At 44.8% G+C, this 18,543-nt stretch overlaps 2 protein-coding genes across 2 annotated transcripts; both read left to right on the top strand.

Moving 5' to 3' along the window:
* The first annotated feature begins 762 nt into the window (after positions 1–762).
* LOC137822852 (senescence-specific cysteine protease SAG39-like) lies at positions 763–2,167 on the top strand. Its single transcript, XM_068627863.1, has 2 exons — positions 763–1,287; positions 1,435–2,167. The coding sequence occupies exons 1-2, from the start codon at positions 849–851 to the stop codon at positions 2,022–2,024; spliced, it is 1,029 nt and encodes a 342-aa protein (XP_068483964.1). The 5' UTR covers positions 763–848; the 3' UTR covers positions 2,025–2,167.
* An 8,868-nt stretch (positions 2,168–11,035) lies between these two features.
* LOC137838755 (uncharacterized) lies at positions 11,036–11,946 on the top strand. The gene is made up of 2 exons (XM_068647982.1): positions 11,036–11,326; positions 11,521–11,946. The coding sequence occupies exons 1-2, from the start codon at positions 11,036–11,038 to the stop codon at positions 11,944–11,946; spliced, it is 717 nt and encodes a 238-aa protein (XP_068504083.1).
* Positions 11,947–18,543: the final 6,597 nt, after the last annotated feature.

Below are 18,543 nucleotides of genomic sequence, written 5' to 3'. Positions count from 1 at the left end.
ATATCTATAAGGTTTAAAATTTAACCTAAAGAAGAAAACCAATTTGACATAAAATTACGAATAATATATTTAATCCTTAATATATTTAAGATGCTTACTTTTACTAACCTACTATCGACGAATTTCTTCTACGGTACGGAATAATTATTGTCGGGCATAAGTAGGTTAAACTAATTATACTTCAACAAAATGATAGTTTTTAAATATTATTAGAAAATAACTAACTTTTTAATTAAATTAAAACTTAAAAGTCAGTTAATTTTTGTTATATTTAAATGAGTAGAGATATATTAACAAATAATATATATTACTTATATAGCCAGTTTCACAACCATTTATCTAACTATTTATCAAAATATCATTAATTAATTCAAATATTATTATCGTTATTATATTATAATAAAATAGTTGGGAATTGAATGTATTTTGAAAAGAAAGGTATCCAACTATGTATTTTCCTATTAATATACACTGATTGAATTATATTTTGTCCTTTTCGATCATATTATTGAGACACATTCGGTCTCTAGAATGATTACCACGTGTGGTGGTCTCAGTCTAATTCAATTGGACTGAAAAAGGATCTCTCTTTGAAAGCAATATGTGTTGAAAAACTGATCACTCAACAATGTTACACCTTAGTGCGATATCTGAGTCCAAGTGAAAGCACAACTTGTGCTAACAACTGTTTCGTGCACTATGATAAGCAACAGTCGAAGAGCCCCTCACCACTATAAATTACCTGTAATCGCCATTGCCTTTGCTCCAAACTAAACCAATTTTCTTTGTCTGTATAACAAAGAATACTTCAACAACCCTACGCTAAACCCAATAGCTTTCATTACAAAATGAGATCATTTAGCCAAAACAACCATGTTTTAGTTCCGTTCCTTGTTTTCACTGTGTGGACATGCCACGTAATGTCTCGCAGGTTGCCTGAGGCAACCTCAGCAGAGAGACATGAGAAGTGGATGGCACAGTATGGTAAGGTTTACAAAGATGCTTCTGAGAAAGAAAACCGTTTCCAAATATTCAAGAACAATGTGCAGTTCATTGAATCATTCAATGCAGCTGGGGACAAATCTTTCAACCTTAGCATTAACCAATTTGCTGACCTACATAATGAAGAATTTAAGACATTACTAATTAATGGTCGGATGAATGAACATAGGGTAGGGACAGTAACAGAAACATCGTTTAGGTATGACAATATAACCAAGGTTCCTGCTAGCATGGACTGGAGGAAAAGAGGTGCAGTTACTCCAATCAAGAACCAAGGCAGCTGTGGTATATATTTATATACCGTACAATATATATATTTCCTTCTGCTTATATAACTTTGTCATTCTGCTTTCATGCTCCAGCCTTTCAAGCAATTCCTTTTGTTTCATTAAATTCTGTGGTGATATCAACTTTGTTTTGTTTGTAAAACAGGTAGTTGCTGGGCATTTGCAACTGTGGCTACAATCGAGGGTCTCCACCAAATGACTACAGGTGAGTTGGTGTCCCTATCAGAACAAGAACTGGTGGATTGTGTTAAAGGAAAGAGTGAAGGATGCAATGGTGGTTATATGGAAGATGCGTTTGAATTTATTGCGAAGAAAGGAGGATTAGCAAGTGAAGAATACTACCCCTACAGGGATAACAATAAGACTTGTAAAGTTAAGAAGGAAGGCCATGGTGTGGCTGAGATTAAAGGGTACGAGAAAGTTGCTGCTAACAGTGAAAAAGCACTTCTGAAAGCCGTTTCACAGCAACCAGTGTCAGTTTATATTGACGGTGGAGCACGTGCTTTCCAATTCTACTCAAGTGGGATATTTAAAGGAAACTGCGGAACTGATCTAAACCATGCTGTTGCAGTAATTGGTTATGGTAAAGCTCGTGGTGGTAGTAAGTATTGGATAGTGAAGAATTCATGGAGCACAGAATGGGGTGAGAAAGGGTATGCAAAGATGAAGAGAGATATACGTGCCAAGGAAGGTTTATGTGGAATTGCTATGAATGCTGCTTATCCAATTGCTTGAGTACTTCTATGAATCCATATATAGAAATCTTATTATATGCATGCATCTACGTATTGTTCCTTTTAAGTTCCTTGTTTTGTTTCCTGTGTTGTGTTGTCTGTGTAATGGTTTAGTTTCTCCCAAATAATGAAATATTAGTTTGATAACTAGCAACATGTTCTTTTATTGTTGTTTAGTATATTAATTTATAAAAGTTATTGTGAACTACCAATGTGTTTAATTTCGGAATATTCATACTTTAACAATTAATTATATATATATATATATATATTTTTTTTTTTTAAATTAAACTATTAAAATATTATTTTCTAATCAAAATAAAGTTGTTCAATAGATATTTATTCGATAAAAGATGTCTAAATAGAATTTTTTTTCATAAGTTTTATTGATAAGAAGATTTGTGTATTCGAATAAAAAATTATGTCACAAGAGTTTGTATCATATGTAATGGTTATTCCCAACTCAAATAGAATTCTATGTGTACTTGTATAAACAAAGTGGTCCTAAATAGTACATGAGATTGACTTTTTTTTTTATCAGCAAAAAAAACGAATGAATAAATAAGAGGTATTTTAGGGATCCTTCAACTATTATACAACAGACCTACCTTAAGCTCATTCCCTCTACCTCACAAAACTAAAATACATTAATCCTTACCATTGATACTGACAACTTTTACTCATGATATAGATCTCCTAGAACTGTTATCCACACACATCCCAAAATCTGATTAATACTTTCCTTGACACCACTCATCCTGAAAATTAAAACAAAAAAATTTGGCTCCCTATGATCCGTCGATATCATCCTTATCCACTCATAGCACTTTTTACCACACAAGCCAGACAACTCTACATGCACAAAAAAAAATGAGACGTAGTTTCCTCTTTCTCCCCGCACATACAACAAATATTGGTAGTCATACATATCCCCCCCTCCTTACCAGATTTGCTTTAGACGCTATTTTGTCTTCCAGAACCCTCCATGTTGTGAGATGTGAAGATGGTTGTGCCTTTAACCTCCAGAAACTTACAAACAAATCTTTCTCAGCCCCCTAAGCATCTTCTTTAAAAATTTTGTATGTAGATTTAACTGTGAACACTATTGTCTCTTTGTCTTTCAAAAACCAAGAGTCCTCCTTATCCACCCTTACCCTCTGCTCCCCTAGAAGTTGCATCAGTTGTTGTTCCTGATTCCGTTCCCATTCAAAGAAGTTCCTTCTCCATTCGATCTTCCAAGTCCGCCCTAAAATTTTTGACCTCTCCCCTGCATGCCATATAGAAGAGTCCTTGATAGAACAAATGGTGAAAAGTCTCGGAAATAAGTTTTTGAGAGTCGTATTGCCCACCAATTTATCCTCCCACATGAGATTGGTTGTAACTATTGATGTTGGTGTCGATCGTTCGGTAGTACTCCTTTTTATTCCAATTTTTTTGTTCCTTCACTCCTTTAGTCTTCAACACTTCTTCTCCTTAGCTCCTTAATGCTCGGACGGGAGTAAATCTGCAGAAGGTTTTTCGATGATCAAGTAAGTACTCTATATTGAGAGTGTATATTGTAAAACTGATAAAAATGTATCTTACTCATTTGTTGAAGGCTTAATTATAGTATTTGGTAATGGACTTATTTGATTGATGGGTCATATCTAACATATATCTTGAATAAATCAATGTTAGCTGATTTCTCGAGGTGTCACCCGGATTTATAGGAAGGTATATCTGGAGCATATCTTCAATAAATTAGTGTAGCTGATTTCTCGGAGTGTCACTCACATTTGGTGCGGTGTTGGTTCGGATTTATAAGATGTTTCCTTATTTATCATTTATGGTCAATTTATTCTTTGAAGCGGTTGATCAGTCAGTTAATGAGGCGCGAATGACGTGGTTCACTCAGTCCTGATTGGTACAATATGATTGTATTTTTCTTTTATTGATAATTAAAGAATAAATAAATAGGAGTACTTTGAAATATTTGAAGCTTACAATATAAAAATTCTCTCCATCGCATGTTTCAGGAGAAAAATTTAACTCATATAAACCTACTAAAACCTAGAATGGATCCTTAGTCAACCTTTACAAAACATAATGCATATTGTGTATAAAATTGTATGCTTATATCGTTGTGCGAAAGGAGATTCTTTAGCATAGGTCAAATTGCCAAATTGCTACCAGAAGTTGAAAAATGTAGTAGGGATTAGTTTTACTGAAGTTTAGTGTAGCCATTAATTAAACTTATAATTCACAATTTCATTTATATTTAACATTTTTTTATAGATATGTAGCTTTAGATTTAAAAACTTATAATTTTTAATGGTCATATCTCCACCACAAAAAGAATTATTTAAGATAAAAAAAATTCAATTAAATATAATATATATCTATTCAGAGACTATTTGAAACTTTTTGAATTATTAATCTTCAAATCACATTTTTATTATCATGAAATAAGTTTTTAATTAGTCATTTAATTAGTTTTCAAAATCAACAAAAAAATTTAATTACTTTAAATTTAGTCTCTTTAAGAATTTTAAACACATTAATATATAAACATTTTTTATTTTGTTGAAACAAAGTAACTAGACCCAACTAAAAATATCTCATATTTGAAGGAGTGACTTATATTGTATTATGAAAAATAAAAAAAATAGTTCTTTACAACTTATTTTATTAATATAAATAATGCAATGTATATTTATGACAAGATGTGTGGGACAAGGTGGAGCATTGATAAAAGAACGAGAAATGGTTTAAAGCTTTGAAAGAAGTCCTAGTGATTGTTTTGTAAAAGAATGAAATATCAATTTGTTATTAGGAATATAAAATCCCGTTTTTCTTTATTTATTTTACTAATTTGATAAGGTTCCAGATTAAAATTATAAACTTATTTTATAATAGAAATTATAATAAATGATAAATAAGTCTTTCATAATTTTTTTTAATTTATTCTATTATTTTTTATTATAGGATTATTAGGAATATATATGATTAATCTGGATAGATTAATTAATCTACAATGGTCTTTGTTCCTGCCGGTTGACCGGGATCGTCTTTGCACGTGGCTTGTCCTCGCGAGCTAGGGCACCTTCGTCCTGCTCCGTCTGTGAGTACCTGAAAGAAGTGAACAAAGGGGCGCCCTCGCGGCCGTTTGCACTCCGATAATCAAGTCAGATAGCGAGAAACACCAAAGTGACTGGAAACTATATGATAATCTCAATGACTGAAACTGTGTGGCTAAAACTGTGCTGCCCTAATTGCCTTGTGCTCCCTGCGGGGTGCTGCGAAGACAACTAGGGTTTTTGCTCTGTGTGACTTATGAGAACTAGGTTAAAACTCGTGTAGCTGTGAAAACGTACCTTACTAGGGTTCTTCGTGCCCTTTATATAGGTGAAAACTAGGGTTTACCTTTACGCTGCTGCTATTATCTAGGGTTCCTTGGAGAAGGTCCTTGCGCCGCTATCCCTAGGATCTGAGCGTATCAGGCACATGGACTTCCCTTATCTGGAGTGCAATGATTAACCTTGTGGCCGCTTGGGTTCTAACTTGAGCGCCGTATCTCTCGCGCCATCATACTTCGTGTGTGCCCTAATTAACCACGTGTCATGCATGCAGCCTTCCTTGGAGATCTTTAATGAGCACGTGGGCATTGTCACGACCCCTTTGACTTGATCGTTTATTCTGTGCGGAGGGTCCCACAGCGCCGCCACCCAACTTAGGGTTATTCCATCGTGTGGGCCCTCTTCTCTGCGAAATGCTTCTGTCACGCGGGTTGACTCTTCGGGCGATGTCTTACTTGGGCGACGTCTCGCTTTGGGCGACGTCTTGCTTAGGCGATGTCCTTCTCTTGGGCGATGACTCATCTTGGCGGTGACACATCTCGGCGATAACTGATTATGTATACTGCAGAACGCCGCTTCTACATACGGCGACTATGTTGACTTCTTGACCACCTACCTTTCTCTTGTCCACGTCATCACACCCGATGACCTGGTCGGTACAGTCTTTATTTTATTTGATAAAGACAAGTATACCTAATTTATTAAATTAAACATATAAATTATGCATTTAAGAAATTCTTGTCAAGAAATATAAAATATTTTATTAGATTTGAGATTTTCATAATAATTAACAAGATATTTATCATACTGTGATTAGGGACAAATAATATCTTAAAGAGTCATTTGAAAGATTATTGAATTTATTTAAATTTTAGTAGTACACTATAAGAATACCTAAGTGTCATATGACTAATGGAAATTCTTAGAATCGATTAACACAACTCTAAATGGACATAAGGAAAACTGTGAAGATGTAAATGAGGATCAGGCCAATCCTAGGTCAAAAGTAGGAGAAGTTACGGTCTGGTCGTCGTTTCATGGAACACGTGAAGAGGATGAGATATTGTCAAATTGATGCTAGCATGAAGTTGGAGAAGTTAGGGCCCGAGTTTGGGCTAGACAGTCTCAAAATGATAAGTGAGAGTTAGGGTTTGATCCTCTCTAAGCTCTTGCTGGTTGAGTGACTTAGTGTTGTTGAAGATAGGAGCTTTGATGTTTCAAATTCAAGATGAAGCTTGAAACCTTGCTGCTTTTGGTTTGAATGTAGTTTAGAGTGTTTAGAATTTATGTAAGATCAGTCTTGATTCCTACACAAAGCTTGTTTTAATCTGTTTTAAAGAACTAAGGGTTTTTCCATGTAAAGGGAAAAATAACCGATTAAAGTTTCGAGACAACCGGTTGTTTGTCACTTAATTGGCAAATGAGTTTTTGAAACTGTTTTTTGAATCAGTTGTGTAACTGCTGAAACCATTCAACCGGTTAAATCGTGGTTTCAACCAATTAAATGTGAGTTTTCATAACAGTATTTTGAAAACCTGTTTTAACTGATTGAGTTGTTCAAATATGCCTTTAACGGTAGCTTTTCAAAGGTTATAAATATAGCCTTCCTTCAAATGTTTGAAAGATGAAAAAGAGAGAAGTTTTATACTCTGATTTGAGATCGATTTGAGAGATTACCAACTCTTTGTGAAAAGAAGTTTTTCCAAGTTTAGCAAGATTGCTTTTGAGCTTTGCTGTGATTCAAGAACTGATCATAGGGTTTCTGGTCTTTTGTAATCCAGGTGTTTTCTACCCTTTCTTAGTTTCTTGTAATTGTTCAAATTACATTCTGTACCGATCAGTCTTCGGACGTCCATGATTGCTAGTAGGCGTGGGGCCACGTAAGCTGGGTCCCACGTGCGGCATGGGCCAGTGCCTTGCAGACGGCACACCCAGGATGTTGAAGAGTGGTCGGGCGTCGGTCGCGTAAGTTGGGTCCCACAAGCGGTATGCTCAGAGTGCCTCGCAAACGGTACGCCCAGAGGGTCGAGGAGTGTTTAGGCATCAGTCATCAGGATGTGCAGACATGTCCTCGGACATCGGCGAGTCAAACAACGGAGCTGGGCCACAAGAGGTGGATCCCAGACAACACACCAGTTACCAGTTAGGGAGAAGCCTAGATCACGAGGGGTCCATGCGTGTCGTGTGGATGACGCGTTCAGGCGTAGCACAAGTAAAGAGCCACTAGGAGAGCTAAGGCCCGTGAGGGTTATGTTCCAGGGGTAAGTTGCATGCATGGCACGTGAATAGCTAGGGCATTCCCAGGACGGATGGACCTAGAGATTATGTGCACAAGTTGATACCCAGGTGGTCATCCGTCAGAGGTTGCACTCTAGTAAGGGAGCCTTACGCGCTAGATTGCCTTAAGAGGGGTGATAGCGACGCTAAGGTACACCCTCAGTAACCCTAATTGCAGTTAGCAGAAACAAAGGAAACCCTAGAGTATATAAAGGGCAGTAACAAACCTAATAAGGCACGCAACACTTACGCGAATACACACACAAATTACACAAAGCTTTTCACAGCGAAGTTTCGATGTTTCCTAGCCCAGTACTGACTTGAGTGTCGGAGTGCAAACGACCTCTAGGCCGCCCTTTGTCTTTGCATATTCAGGTGTTTGATCGGAGAAAGGCACGAATGAAGGCAGAGATAATTGGGCGTGTGATCGTCGTAGACGTGTGAAGGTAATCGAGTCAACCGGCAGGAACATTTGGCCCCCACCGTGGGGCTCGATCTAAAACATTGTCCTATTCATAAGAACGGAAGAAAGATCCATCAAAGATGAGAAACACGAGGTAAGGATCCGTTGCACCAAATGGAGGCGAGAGCCTCACCCTGCAACAAATCATGGAAACGATGCTGGCTCTCCAAGAAACAGTAGCTGCATCAAGAGCGGATCAAGAACGTATCCAGATTGATCTGGTTGCGTCGCTAGCAAGGAATGAAGAATTGCAAAGAACCAATGAAGAATTGTGCAGGGATTTGCGGAATCAGGCAGGGGAACGCGAGGTGGAAGATCAAGAACCTGCGACACCACCCAGGGATTTCCCAATGCAATTCTCGCAAGCGATCATGGACGCCGTGATACCAGCTATGTTTGTGGGTCCTAAAGCCACCTTCACAGGTGTAGAGGACCCAGAGGCTCATCTCACGACCTTCCATACGCAAATAATGTTGGTTGGGGGCTCTGACGCTGTGCGTTGCAAGCTGTTCATGAGCACACTGGTGGGCACAACGATGGATTGGTTCATCAGCCTTCCTGATGGCCACGTGACATCGTTCGTGCAACTTTCTAAGTTGTTCAGAGAGCAGTACATCGCAAATCGGGCTCCTCCACCCATTTCTTACGATCTTTTCGACGTAAGAGAGTATTAGGGAGAGTCCCTGAAGGAGTTCCTCAATCGTTTTGGGGCACAGGTGGTGAATCTGAACACCAAGGACGAGACCATGATGGTACACGCGTTCAGGAAGGGAATCGTGTTGGGACCCTTCAGTGAATCGCTCATTAGGGACTGCCCCAAGACTTTCGACGAGATAAGGCGTCGAGCGGTGGCTCACATTGTCGCGGAGGGAGAGGTCAACGAGAAGCGCACATGCGTTGTTCCTACGCGCCCGCGAGCATCAGGTCGACCTCAACCCTTGAGGGTGCATGAGGCCACGATGGAGAAGAGGGTCCCTGCGAAGCAGCAACCCTACGAACCCAGGAAGCCCCAGACTAGGTGGCGTGCGAGGGAGAATGTGCCACCAAGGCACAACTTCGTAGTAGAATTGAAGGACCTAATCGCCGTCCCCAACATAGCGGAGAGATTGAAGATACCCGCAAAGACTGACAAGAAGTTGGGGCCTAACAAGAATGCTTGGTACGAGTTTCACCAAGTGTTTGGAAACCCCATACGCAACTGCTTGGCGTTAGGACACCAGTTAGATGAGCTGGTGAAGAATGGTTTCCTCAAGGACTACTTGGTGGAGTCACAGGGAGCGCAAAACTCGATAGCGTCAGGAGAAGATCAGGGGGCACGAGATACCCATGCATGGCGAAATTCACACTATTTCGGGGAGTTTCTCAGGAGGAGGGTGCACCTCTTCTCAGCAGAAGAAGTATGCACGAGCAGTGATGTCAGTAGTGCCGTAGGAGGTAGATCAGGCCCTTGACGTCGACCTTGTCTTCACCAAGGCCGACCTCCGAGATGTCGTCCCCCACGACAATGACCTAGTGGTGATCTCGGTAGTGACCGCAAGGAGAAAGGTACACTGTGTACTGGTGGACCAGGGAAGCTTGGCAGACGTGATGTTCTGGACGACCTTCAACAAGCTGCAGTTGTCCCCTGATCAATTGAGGCCTTATACTAGCTGTTTGTACGGCTTTGTGGGAGACCAAGTGGAGGTGCGTGGGCACCTGGAGCTAAGGACCACCTTCACAGATGGAGTCTTGTCCCGCATAGAGAACATCAGGTACCTCGTCGTCAATGCCCCCTCAGCCTATAACATACTGTTGGGTAGACCCATGCTGAACAGGCTGAGGGCGGTGGCCTCGACGAGGCACATGAAGATGAAGCTACCTGACTTGGGAGGAAAGGTGATCACCATCAAGTCAGATCAGAAGGAGGCTAAGAGATATTACGAGAATAGCCTCAAGACCAAGAGAGGGGTGTTCATGGTCACCACTAGGGCACCAAGTGAAGAAGGGGTCGCTCGTGCAGAGATCGCTCGGGAGAGGGGACCCGAACCAGCAGGAGACGTCTTGGAGAGGGAGATTGGAGGCAAGACGTTCAAACTTGGCAAATCACTAGACCAAGCAGCACATGACCAGATTGTCGAGGTCATAGCACGACATCTAGATGCCTTCGCATGGTCCGCCTCAGATATGCTAAGTATAGACCCAGACTTCCTGTGCCATCGCCTCACCATGGACCCCTAGGTCAGGCCTGTCTGCCAGAGAAGAAGGAAGTTCAACGAGGAGAGGCGACAGTTCATAAAGGAAGAGACGAAGAAGCTGCTGAGCGCTGGCCACATAAGGGAGATCCAGTACCCTGAGTGGTTGGCAAACGTGGTCTTGGTGAAGAAGGCCAACGGGAAGTGGAGGATGTGTGTCGACTTCACGGACCACAACAAAGCTTGCCCGAAGGACTCGTACCCTCTACCAAGAATCGACGCCTTGGTGAACAGTGCCTCGGGCTGCAGGATGCTCAACTTCCTTGATGCTTTTTCTGGGTACAACTAGATTAAGATGCATCCCAAGGACGAATTCAAGACAACGATCAGGACAGAGCTGTCTTGATACTGTTACACGGTGATCCCCTTTGGGCTGAAAAATGCAGGTGCCACCTACCAGAGGCTGATGGACAGAGTGCTCGCGCCCATGATAGGGCGAAATGTGCAAGCCTATTTGGATGACATGGTGGTGACCTCACAGGTGAAGGACTAGCATGTGGTTGATCTGGAAGAGCTATTTACAACAATAGCTAAGTATAGACTGAAGTTGAACCCCGAGAAGTGCATGTTTGGGGTGGAAGCGGGTAAGTTCTTGGGTTTCCTACTCACCGAGCGTGGGATAGAGGCGAACCCTGAGAAGTGCGCTGCAATCCTCGCGATGAGAAGCCTAATCTCAATGAAGGAGGTGCAACAGTTGATAGGGCGGATGGCCGCTCTGTTTAGATTTGTATCAGCTGGAGGAGACAAGGGTTACCCTTACTTCCAATGTCTGAGAAGGAACAACAAGTTGATCTGGACTCGGGAGTGCGAGGAGGCGTTCCTCAAGCTAAAGGAGTACCTAACCAGTCCCATAGTGTTGTGCAAGCCACAACTGGGTACTCCACTCCGCCTGTACTTCGTTGTGACAGAACAGGCGATCAGTTCAGTCCTTGTGCAGGAGCAGGACCAAGTGCAAAAGCCTATATACTTTGTGAGCAAAGTATTGCAAGGGCCTAAGGTAAGATACCAGGTCCTAAAGAAGGCAGCCCTGGCAGTAGTGTTCTCAGCAAGAAGACTTCGCCACTACTTCCAAAGTTTTACCGTGGTGGTGATGACAAACCTGCCTATCCTCAAGCTCCTACAGAAACGGACGTGGCGGGAAGGATGGTATGATGGGTAGTGGAGCTTTTAGAGTTCGATATCCAATACAAGCCCCGAGGTCCTATCAAAGGCCAAGTTTACGCAGATTTCGTGGTGGAGCTCTCCTCGGCAGATGCACACCAAGAGGAAGCCAACTTCCGGTGGGTGCTCTCTGTAGACGGGACCTCTAACCAACAAGGCAACGGAGCAGGTGTCATCTTGGAGGGACCGAACGGGCTATTGATCGAGCAGGCCCTACGGTTCGTCTTCAAGGCCAATAACAACCAAGTGGAGTACGAAGCCCTCATTGCTGGCATGCTATTAGCCAAGGAGATGGGTGTGCAGAGATTGTTGGCAAAGAGTGACTCCCTACTTGTCACAGATCCGGTAACGGGAGAATACCAAGCCAAGGACCCTCAGATGGCCGCATACCTAGGGTACGTCCAGATTCTGAAGGGGTCATTTGCGGTGTTCGAGCTAGTGCATGTTCCTAGATAGCAGAATGCCCGAACTTACTTGCTAGCTAAGCTCGCCAGTTTAGGAAAGGGGGGCAGGCAGAGGAGGGTCATACAGGAAACCCTGAAGACACCTCGTACTTTCACCTCAGATAACTTGGTAGGGGTCCACCAGGTCAGCACCACGAGAAGAAGGGCGAGGAGTCATCGGTCACTGACCCAAGAGACACTGAAAATTCCCAAGGTAAGCACATATCCAGTCCTGGGGGAGGAATCAATGCAGGTGTGCCTGGTCGAAGGAGGAGAAACCTGGATGATGCCCTACAAGCGCTACCTGGCTGATGGGATACTCCCATTGGAACCCACAGAGGCCAAGAAAATAAAGAAATATTCTGCCTAGTACACTCTCATTGACAGAGAGTTGTTTAGACATGAGTTCACCCACCCAATCTTGGTATGTGTAAGCGGCGACCAATGCGCACGTATAATGGCAGAGCTTCACGAAGGGATATGTGGGAGTCATGTCGGTGGACGATCTCTAGCATCGAAGGCCATTCGTGCGGGATACTATTGGCCAACTGTAAGGGAAGACTACACAAGGTATGCACAACAGTGCAAGCAGTGTCAGCAACATGCTGACTGGCACAAGGCGCCATCAGAGGAGCTCAGGTCGATTTACAACCCCTGGCCATTTCACACCTGGGGAATCAATATCCTGGGACCCTTTCCTTTGGCGATAAGGCAGCTGAAGTACCTCGTGGTCGCCATAGAGTACTTCACGAAGTGGACAGAGGCTGAGCCAGTGGTGCAGATCACGACCCACAAGATCCAGCACTTCGTGTGGAAGAACATAGTGTGCCGCTTCGGGGTACCGAAGCGCTTGGTGTCTGATAATGGCACACAGTTTGCAAGCCAACAGTTGGGCAAGCTATGCACAAAAGTTGGCATAAAGCAGGTGTTCGCATCAGTCGAGCACCCCCAGACGAATGGGCAGGTCGAGTCTGCCAACAGAGTCCTGCTCAGAGGTCTGAAGAGAAGGCTCGAGAAGGCCAAAGGAACTTGGACAAAGGAGGTTCCTAGAATTCTGTGGGCTTACCACACCACTGCCTAGTCCACCACCAGAGAGACGCCCTTCAGCTTGGTGTATGGGTCGGACGCGATGATTCCTAGGAGAGCTCGCCACGCTTCTAGAACTTCATGGATGAAGAGTCCAACGAAGAGAGAAAGGTGAACTTGGGCCTACTCGATGAAGTCAGGGAGGAAGCAAGAATTAAAGTTGAAGCTTTGAAGAGACGGGTGTAGTACAAGCACAACTCAAAGCTGAAGCCTCGTCAGTTCCAGGTCGCCGACCTGATGATGTGGAAGGCCAACCCATATCATCTAGAGAACAAGCTGTCCCCCAAGTGGACTGGTCCTTTCAGAGTGACAGAGGCCCTTGGGAATGGGGCATATAGACTTGAGACGCTGGAGGGAGGTGCGATTTCTCGTACATGGAATGTGACCAATCTCAAGTTTTATTTCAGTTAAACTGTAGCATTGTACATAGTTATGAGGGGACGCTCTTTTTTCCCTTCCGAGGGTTTTTTAACGAGGTCACCCAATAAAATTCGATTGAAGTATGTTCTCGAATGTTTTGTACAATGTAGTTATGAACCCGTTTACTTGCGTTAAAGGTCTCGAGAGCGGGACGACAGGTTCGCAGAGAACACCTCCCCTTCGAGTGAGAGCGCCAAGGATAAACGAAATGGTTCACCAGTGAAATCCTCCTTCGCCTTTGAGCGAAGATGAGGTCAGTTGTGAATCGTTCTTTTGGCTTAGAGGTCTCGAGAACGGGAAGGGTAGGTTCGCAGAGAACACCTCCCCCTCGAGTGAGAACACCAAGAATGAACAAGTATGGTTCACCAGTGAAACCCTCATTCGCCTTTGAGCGAAGATGAGGTCAGTTACGAACCGTTCGCTTGGGTTAGAGGTCTCGAGAGCGGGAAGGGTAGGTTCGCAGAGAACACCTCCCCCTCGAGTGAAAACACCAAGAACGAACAAGTATGGTTCACCGGTGAAATCCTCTTTCGCCTTTGAGCGAATATGAGGTTAGTTGTAAGTTGTTCCCTTGGGTTAGAGGACTCGAGGGTGGGAAAGGTAGGTTTACAGAGAATGCATCCCCCTCAAGTGAGAACGCCAAGGCTAAACAACGCAGTTCACAGTTAAATCCCCCCTGACTTTAAGCAAGGGCGAGGTCAGTTCAGAACCTTCCCCATGGGTTAGAAGTCTCAAGGGTGAGCGGGATGGTTCGTAGAGAATGCCTCCCCTCCCCTTTGAGTGAGAACACCAGGGGAAAGAAGTAAGGTTCGCCAGTTAAATCCTCCCTTGACTTTATACAGAAAGGACGAGGTCAGTTATGAGTTTCTCCTCGGGCTAGAAGTCTCGAGACTGGGCAGGATGGTTCGTAGAGAACATCCTCTCTCTCGAGTGAGAGCATCGTAATGGAGACAGTGTGGTCCAGAAGGCGAATCCTCCCAAACCCATGGTGGACAGATAGGGAGCAGACACAGATGTCTCCTTGGGCCAAGAAACTCAAAGCGGGATAGCGCGAAGGGCGCCTCCCTCTTGAGCGAGAACGCCGAGGCGAGGACATCACTACTTGCCAACGACATTAGTAAAGAGTCTCCTTCCTCAGCAAGATAGGAGCGAAGTCAGTTAGAAGGTCTCCCTCTGCCATGCCTTATGAAGCAGGTTTGAAGAGCAACCACCAGAAGTTCCCTCACCTTTGTGTGTGAGGGTGAGTACAGTTACAGGTTAATATGCAAACCCTCGTTGCCTAATAAAGAGTGTACAGTAGGGCGGGGGTAGGTGAGCGTGCTACCTAGGGTTCAAGCATTCGTTGAAGGCATTGTTAGAAGTGTTAGCGCGAGGCACGACGGTTGATGATCGAAGACGAAGAATGCAAATTAGGGCGAGATAAAAAGTAGCATTCAATAGGTCAAGATCCAGAAACAGTTCAAGCAATTAAAGGTTTAAAGAAGTTAAACAGTCAAGGCAAATGGACATTCATAAATATAAGGAAGATTGTTCATTCAAAGACCAGATACAAGCTAAAAAGGAGGAGGCCTAGGCACAACCTGCCCATCTACGACACAATTCGACGTCGTGAAGGGTGAGGTGTCCATCTCAAGGAGCACACAGGTAACCTGAGAAAGGGCATCCTCGAACCTTGCAGCGTAGGCGTCGGCAGCGTCTTCGATGAGTTTTGCCTCAGTCTTCTTGAAGGCTTCAGCTTGCTGGGTAAGTTCACCCTCCACCCGCCCAAGCTGCACCTCTTGATTAGTGGCCCTCTCCTCCAGTTTGGCCATCTTGGCCTTGGTTGCTTCCGCCTCTTCTTCCAGTTCCACCACCTTGGTGCGCAGAGGCAAGACCCTTGACTCAAGATCGGTATACTCTTGACCTTTGGCGAAGAGCCATTTCTTGACGTCCTTTTCAGACTGGCGGAGACTGCTTAGTTCTTGCAAGAACACAATTTCGCGAGTGGCAAAGACCCGAGCCTGTTGGGCAAGCTCGTCCTTCTTCTTCTCCTCTACCAGGGCCAGGTCTTCCTTAGCCTTTGCCTCCACTAGGGCCAGTTGCTCCTTGGTCCTCACCTCAGCCTTGCTTGCGAGGGCATTTGGTTGGGCAACGAATTCGCCAAGATTGAGGCCCATGCGTTCCCTTATCACGTCCTCATCCAAGTCCTCCGCTACCCCTCTTTGGAAGCATTTGAGGGCATGCTGAAGGACAGCGGGCAGCTCCGGGGCGGGTGGGGTTTGCTCATCTCCAGGGGCGCTCTCACCGTCACCTTCGAGCGCAAGGAGGCCGTGGGGGGAAGAAGCACTTGGCGGATGGTCCCTGAACGATGCAGGGCAGCCTATGGTGGTGGAGTGGGAGGTCGTCGCCACAATCGCCCTTCGTCTCTTAAAGACGGGCCCTTCGGCGGTGTCTTCGTCTCCATTAGATTCAATCTCCATGACCCCTTTGTCCTTCTCAAGGGGGGCTGGAGTAGGTGAGGTCCGGAAAGCGACGAGGGGGACTTCAGCGATGGGAGCAAAAGGGGCTGGGTTAGGTGCGGCGTGGGCAGAGTCGATGGGGGCGGAAGGAGCTGAGGCACCCGCGGCACCAAGCGCCTCTTGGCGGCAGGCAAGGGCATCAACTAGCCCGTTTCTCTTTGTTAAGTACCATGCCTACACCAAGATAAGAAGACATGAGAAGACACTAATAGAGGTCAGCAAATACGTAAGTATGAAGAAGTAGAACACTCAAGCATAATAGAATGATAACAGGCAAACAAAGTGAAGTGAAGAAGGAAGTAGAGACGAACCGATATAGCCCTTGAGGCTCGAAGGGCTGAACTCATGTTTGATCAGTTGGGCAGTGTTGAACATTGCCCCTAAAATTGCAAGAATCTGGCACACTTCGCGATCGGGAGGGGCCAGTTCCTCGAGAGTTTTGGGCTTCTTAAGCTTTAGTTCCCTCACCCAGTAAAGGGGGAACCCGTCCAGAAGGGTGGGGTCGTGCTCGGTACAACACACCCTAAAAAACTTCCCCTTGAAGACCTTATAGGATTGTTAGAAGAGCATGAGGAGGACTTTCCCTTCCACGCCACTAAAGCTCACCAAAGGTTCTTCACGGGGCTCTTAGCTTCGAAGAAATGAAGGAAGACGTCGACGGAAGGAGGGTGCCCAAAGTGGTTGCACAATATAGCGAACGCCCTCATGAAGGCCCAACTGTTGGGATGCAGCTGGGCGGGGGCCACGTTGATCTCCGTGAGCAACACCCTCTAAAGCTAGTGAGTGGGAGACGAAGTTTGATCCGTTTAAAAATGGTTGAGTAAAGGAAGAAGAAGGGCGCTCCATCATTGGCCCGGTCATCGGCACACACGGGTTCGCCCTTTGCACAGGGACGAATTGAGACGTGCGTGTCACTCTCCCTCCCAAACACTCGTCCTTTGTAGTCAGGCTCCCCTTCCCGATGCTTCCTCACGTCCTCGCTAGAGTCGAGAGTGGAGGTTTCGTCGAGGAGTTCAGTAGAGGCCCAAGGGTACAAGGCCTTGTATTTTACGTTGGGAGGAGGGTTGAAGGAGGATTTTGTTCGAGTCATCTCGAAGAAAGCTAAAAAAGAAAGAAAAGCAAGGAAGAAAATGAAGGTTTAGAAGAAGGCGATGGCGTAACTTAGCAAAAACCTGAAAAACCCCACACTCGAAGAAGAAACCTAGAAAAACAGAGGAACTGAGGAAAAAGCAGAGAAAACCTAAAATGAAGGAATTTAAACAGTCCCAGGCAGTTATCAAGCAGTGAAATCAAAAAATAAGGGCGATCAATGGATAAAAATCATACCTTTGATTGATGAGAGTCGAAAGTTCTGGTTTTTTGGAGAAAGAAAAGCGAGAGCGCTCGAAGGAAGAAGATGAAGCGTGCAAAGGAGTGTCAGAAAGTGATGGAACAGTGATCGAAGCGCGCGTTTTTGAATGCTTAACGTAAACAAAGAAGCGCAAGCGGTGTTAAGTCCTGGTCGTTGATCAAGACACGTGTGCACAGATTAAAACGGGCACAGAGAAGTATCACTTTGGTGCACTGTTCACGTCCCGTCACACAGAGCCACGTAGGTCGCCAAAGGCGAGGACTTAGTCTCTTTGCTGAACAAGTTAATAACTTGAGACTGGGGGGTTGTGTACCGACCAGTTGGCGTGGGGCCACGTCAATTGGGTCCCACGTGCGACATGGGCCAGGGCCTTGCAGACGGCATGCTCAGGATGTCGAGGAGTGGTCGGGCGTCGGTCGCGTAAGCTGGGTCCCACAAGCGGTATGCCCAGAGTGCCTTGGAAACGGTACGCCCAGAGGGTTGAGGAGTGTTCAGGCATCAGTCATCAGGATGTGCTGACGTGTCCTCGGACATGGTCAAGTCAAACAACGGAGCTGGGCCACAAGAGGTGGATCCCAGACAACACACCAGTTACCAGTTAGGGAGAAGCCTAGATCACGAAGGATCCATGCGTGTGGTGTGTATGACACGTTCAGGCGTAGCACAAGTAAAGAGCCACTGGGAGAGCTAAGGCCCGTGAGGGTTACGTTCTAGGGGTAAGCTGCATGCATGGCACGTGAACAGCTAGGGCACTCCCAGGACGAATGGCCCCAGAGATTAGGTGCACAAGTTGGTACCCAGGTGGTCATCCCGTCAGAGGTTGCACTCTAGTAAGGGAGCCTTACGCGCTAGATTGTTCTAAGAGTGGGTGATAACGGCGCTAAGGTACACCCTCAGTAACCCTAATTGCAGTTAGCGAAAACAGCGGAAACCCTAGAGTATATAAAGGGCAGTAACAAACCTAATAAGGTACGCAATACTTTCGCGGATACACACACAGATTACACAAAGCTTTTTACAGCAAAGTTTCGGTGTTTCCTAGCCCAGTACTCACTTGAGCGTCGGAGTGCAAACGACCTCTAGGGCGCCCTTTGTCTTTGCATATTTAGGTGTTTGATCGGATAAAGGCACAAACGATGGCAGAGATAATTGGGCGTGTGATCGTCACAGACGTGTGAAAGCAATCGAGTCAACCGGTATGAACACATTCTGTAAACGTTGTTGTAAAATCCTTTAAAGTCAGTGTGATTCTGGC

This window comes from Phaseolus vulgaris, chromosome 11 (assembly GCF_000499845.2).
Source record: "Phaseolus vulgaris cultivar G19833 chromosome 11, P. vulgaris v2.0, whole genome shotgun sequence".
NCBI lineage: Eukaryota > Viridiplantae > Streptophyta > Magnoliopsida > Fabales > Fabaceae > Phaseolus > Phaseolus vulgaris.
Note: the sequence above shows the minus strand (reverse complement) of the source record. Positions and strands in the feature narration are given on the sequence as shown.

Bases quoted from the DNA above. Each gene is read 5' to 3' on its own strand.
- LOC137822852 (XM_068627863.1), top strand. From the start codon at position 849: ATGAGATCATTTAGCCAAAACAACCATGTTTTAGTTCCGTTCCTTGTT. The intron at 1,288-1,434 runs GTATATATTTAT...TTTGTAAAACAG, and splicing joins CAAGAACCAAGGCAGCTGTG to GTAGTTGCTGGGCATTTGCA.
- LOC137838755 (XM_068647982.1), top strand. From the start codon at position 11,036: ATGGCCGCTCTGTTTAGATTTGTATCAGCTGGAGGAGACAAGGGTTAC. The intron at 11,327-11,520 runs GTAAGATACCAG...ATCCAATACAAG, and splicing joins AAGTATTGCAAGGGCCTAAG to CCCCGAGGTCCTATCAAAGG.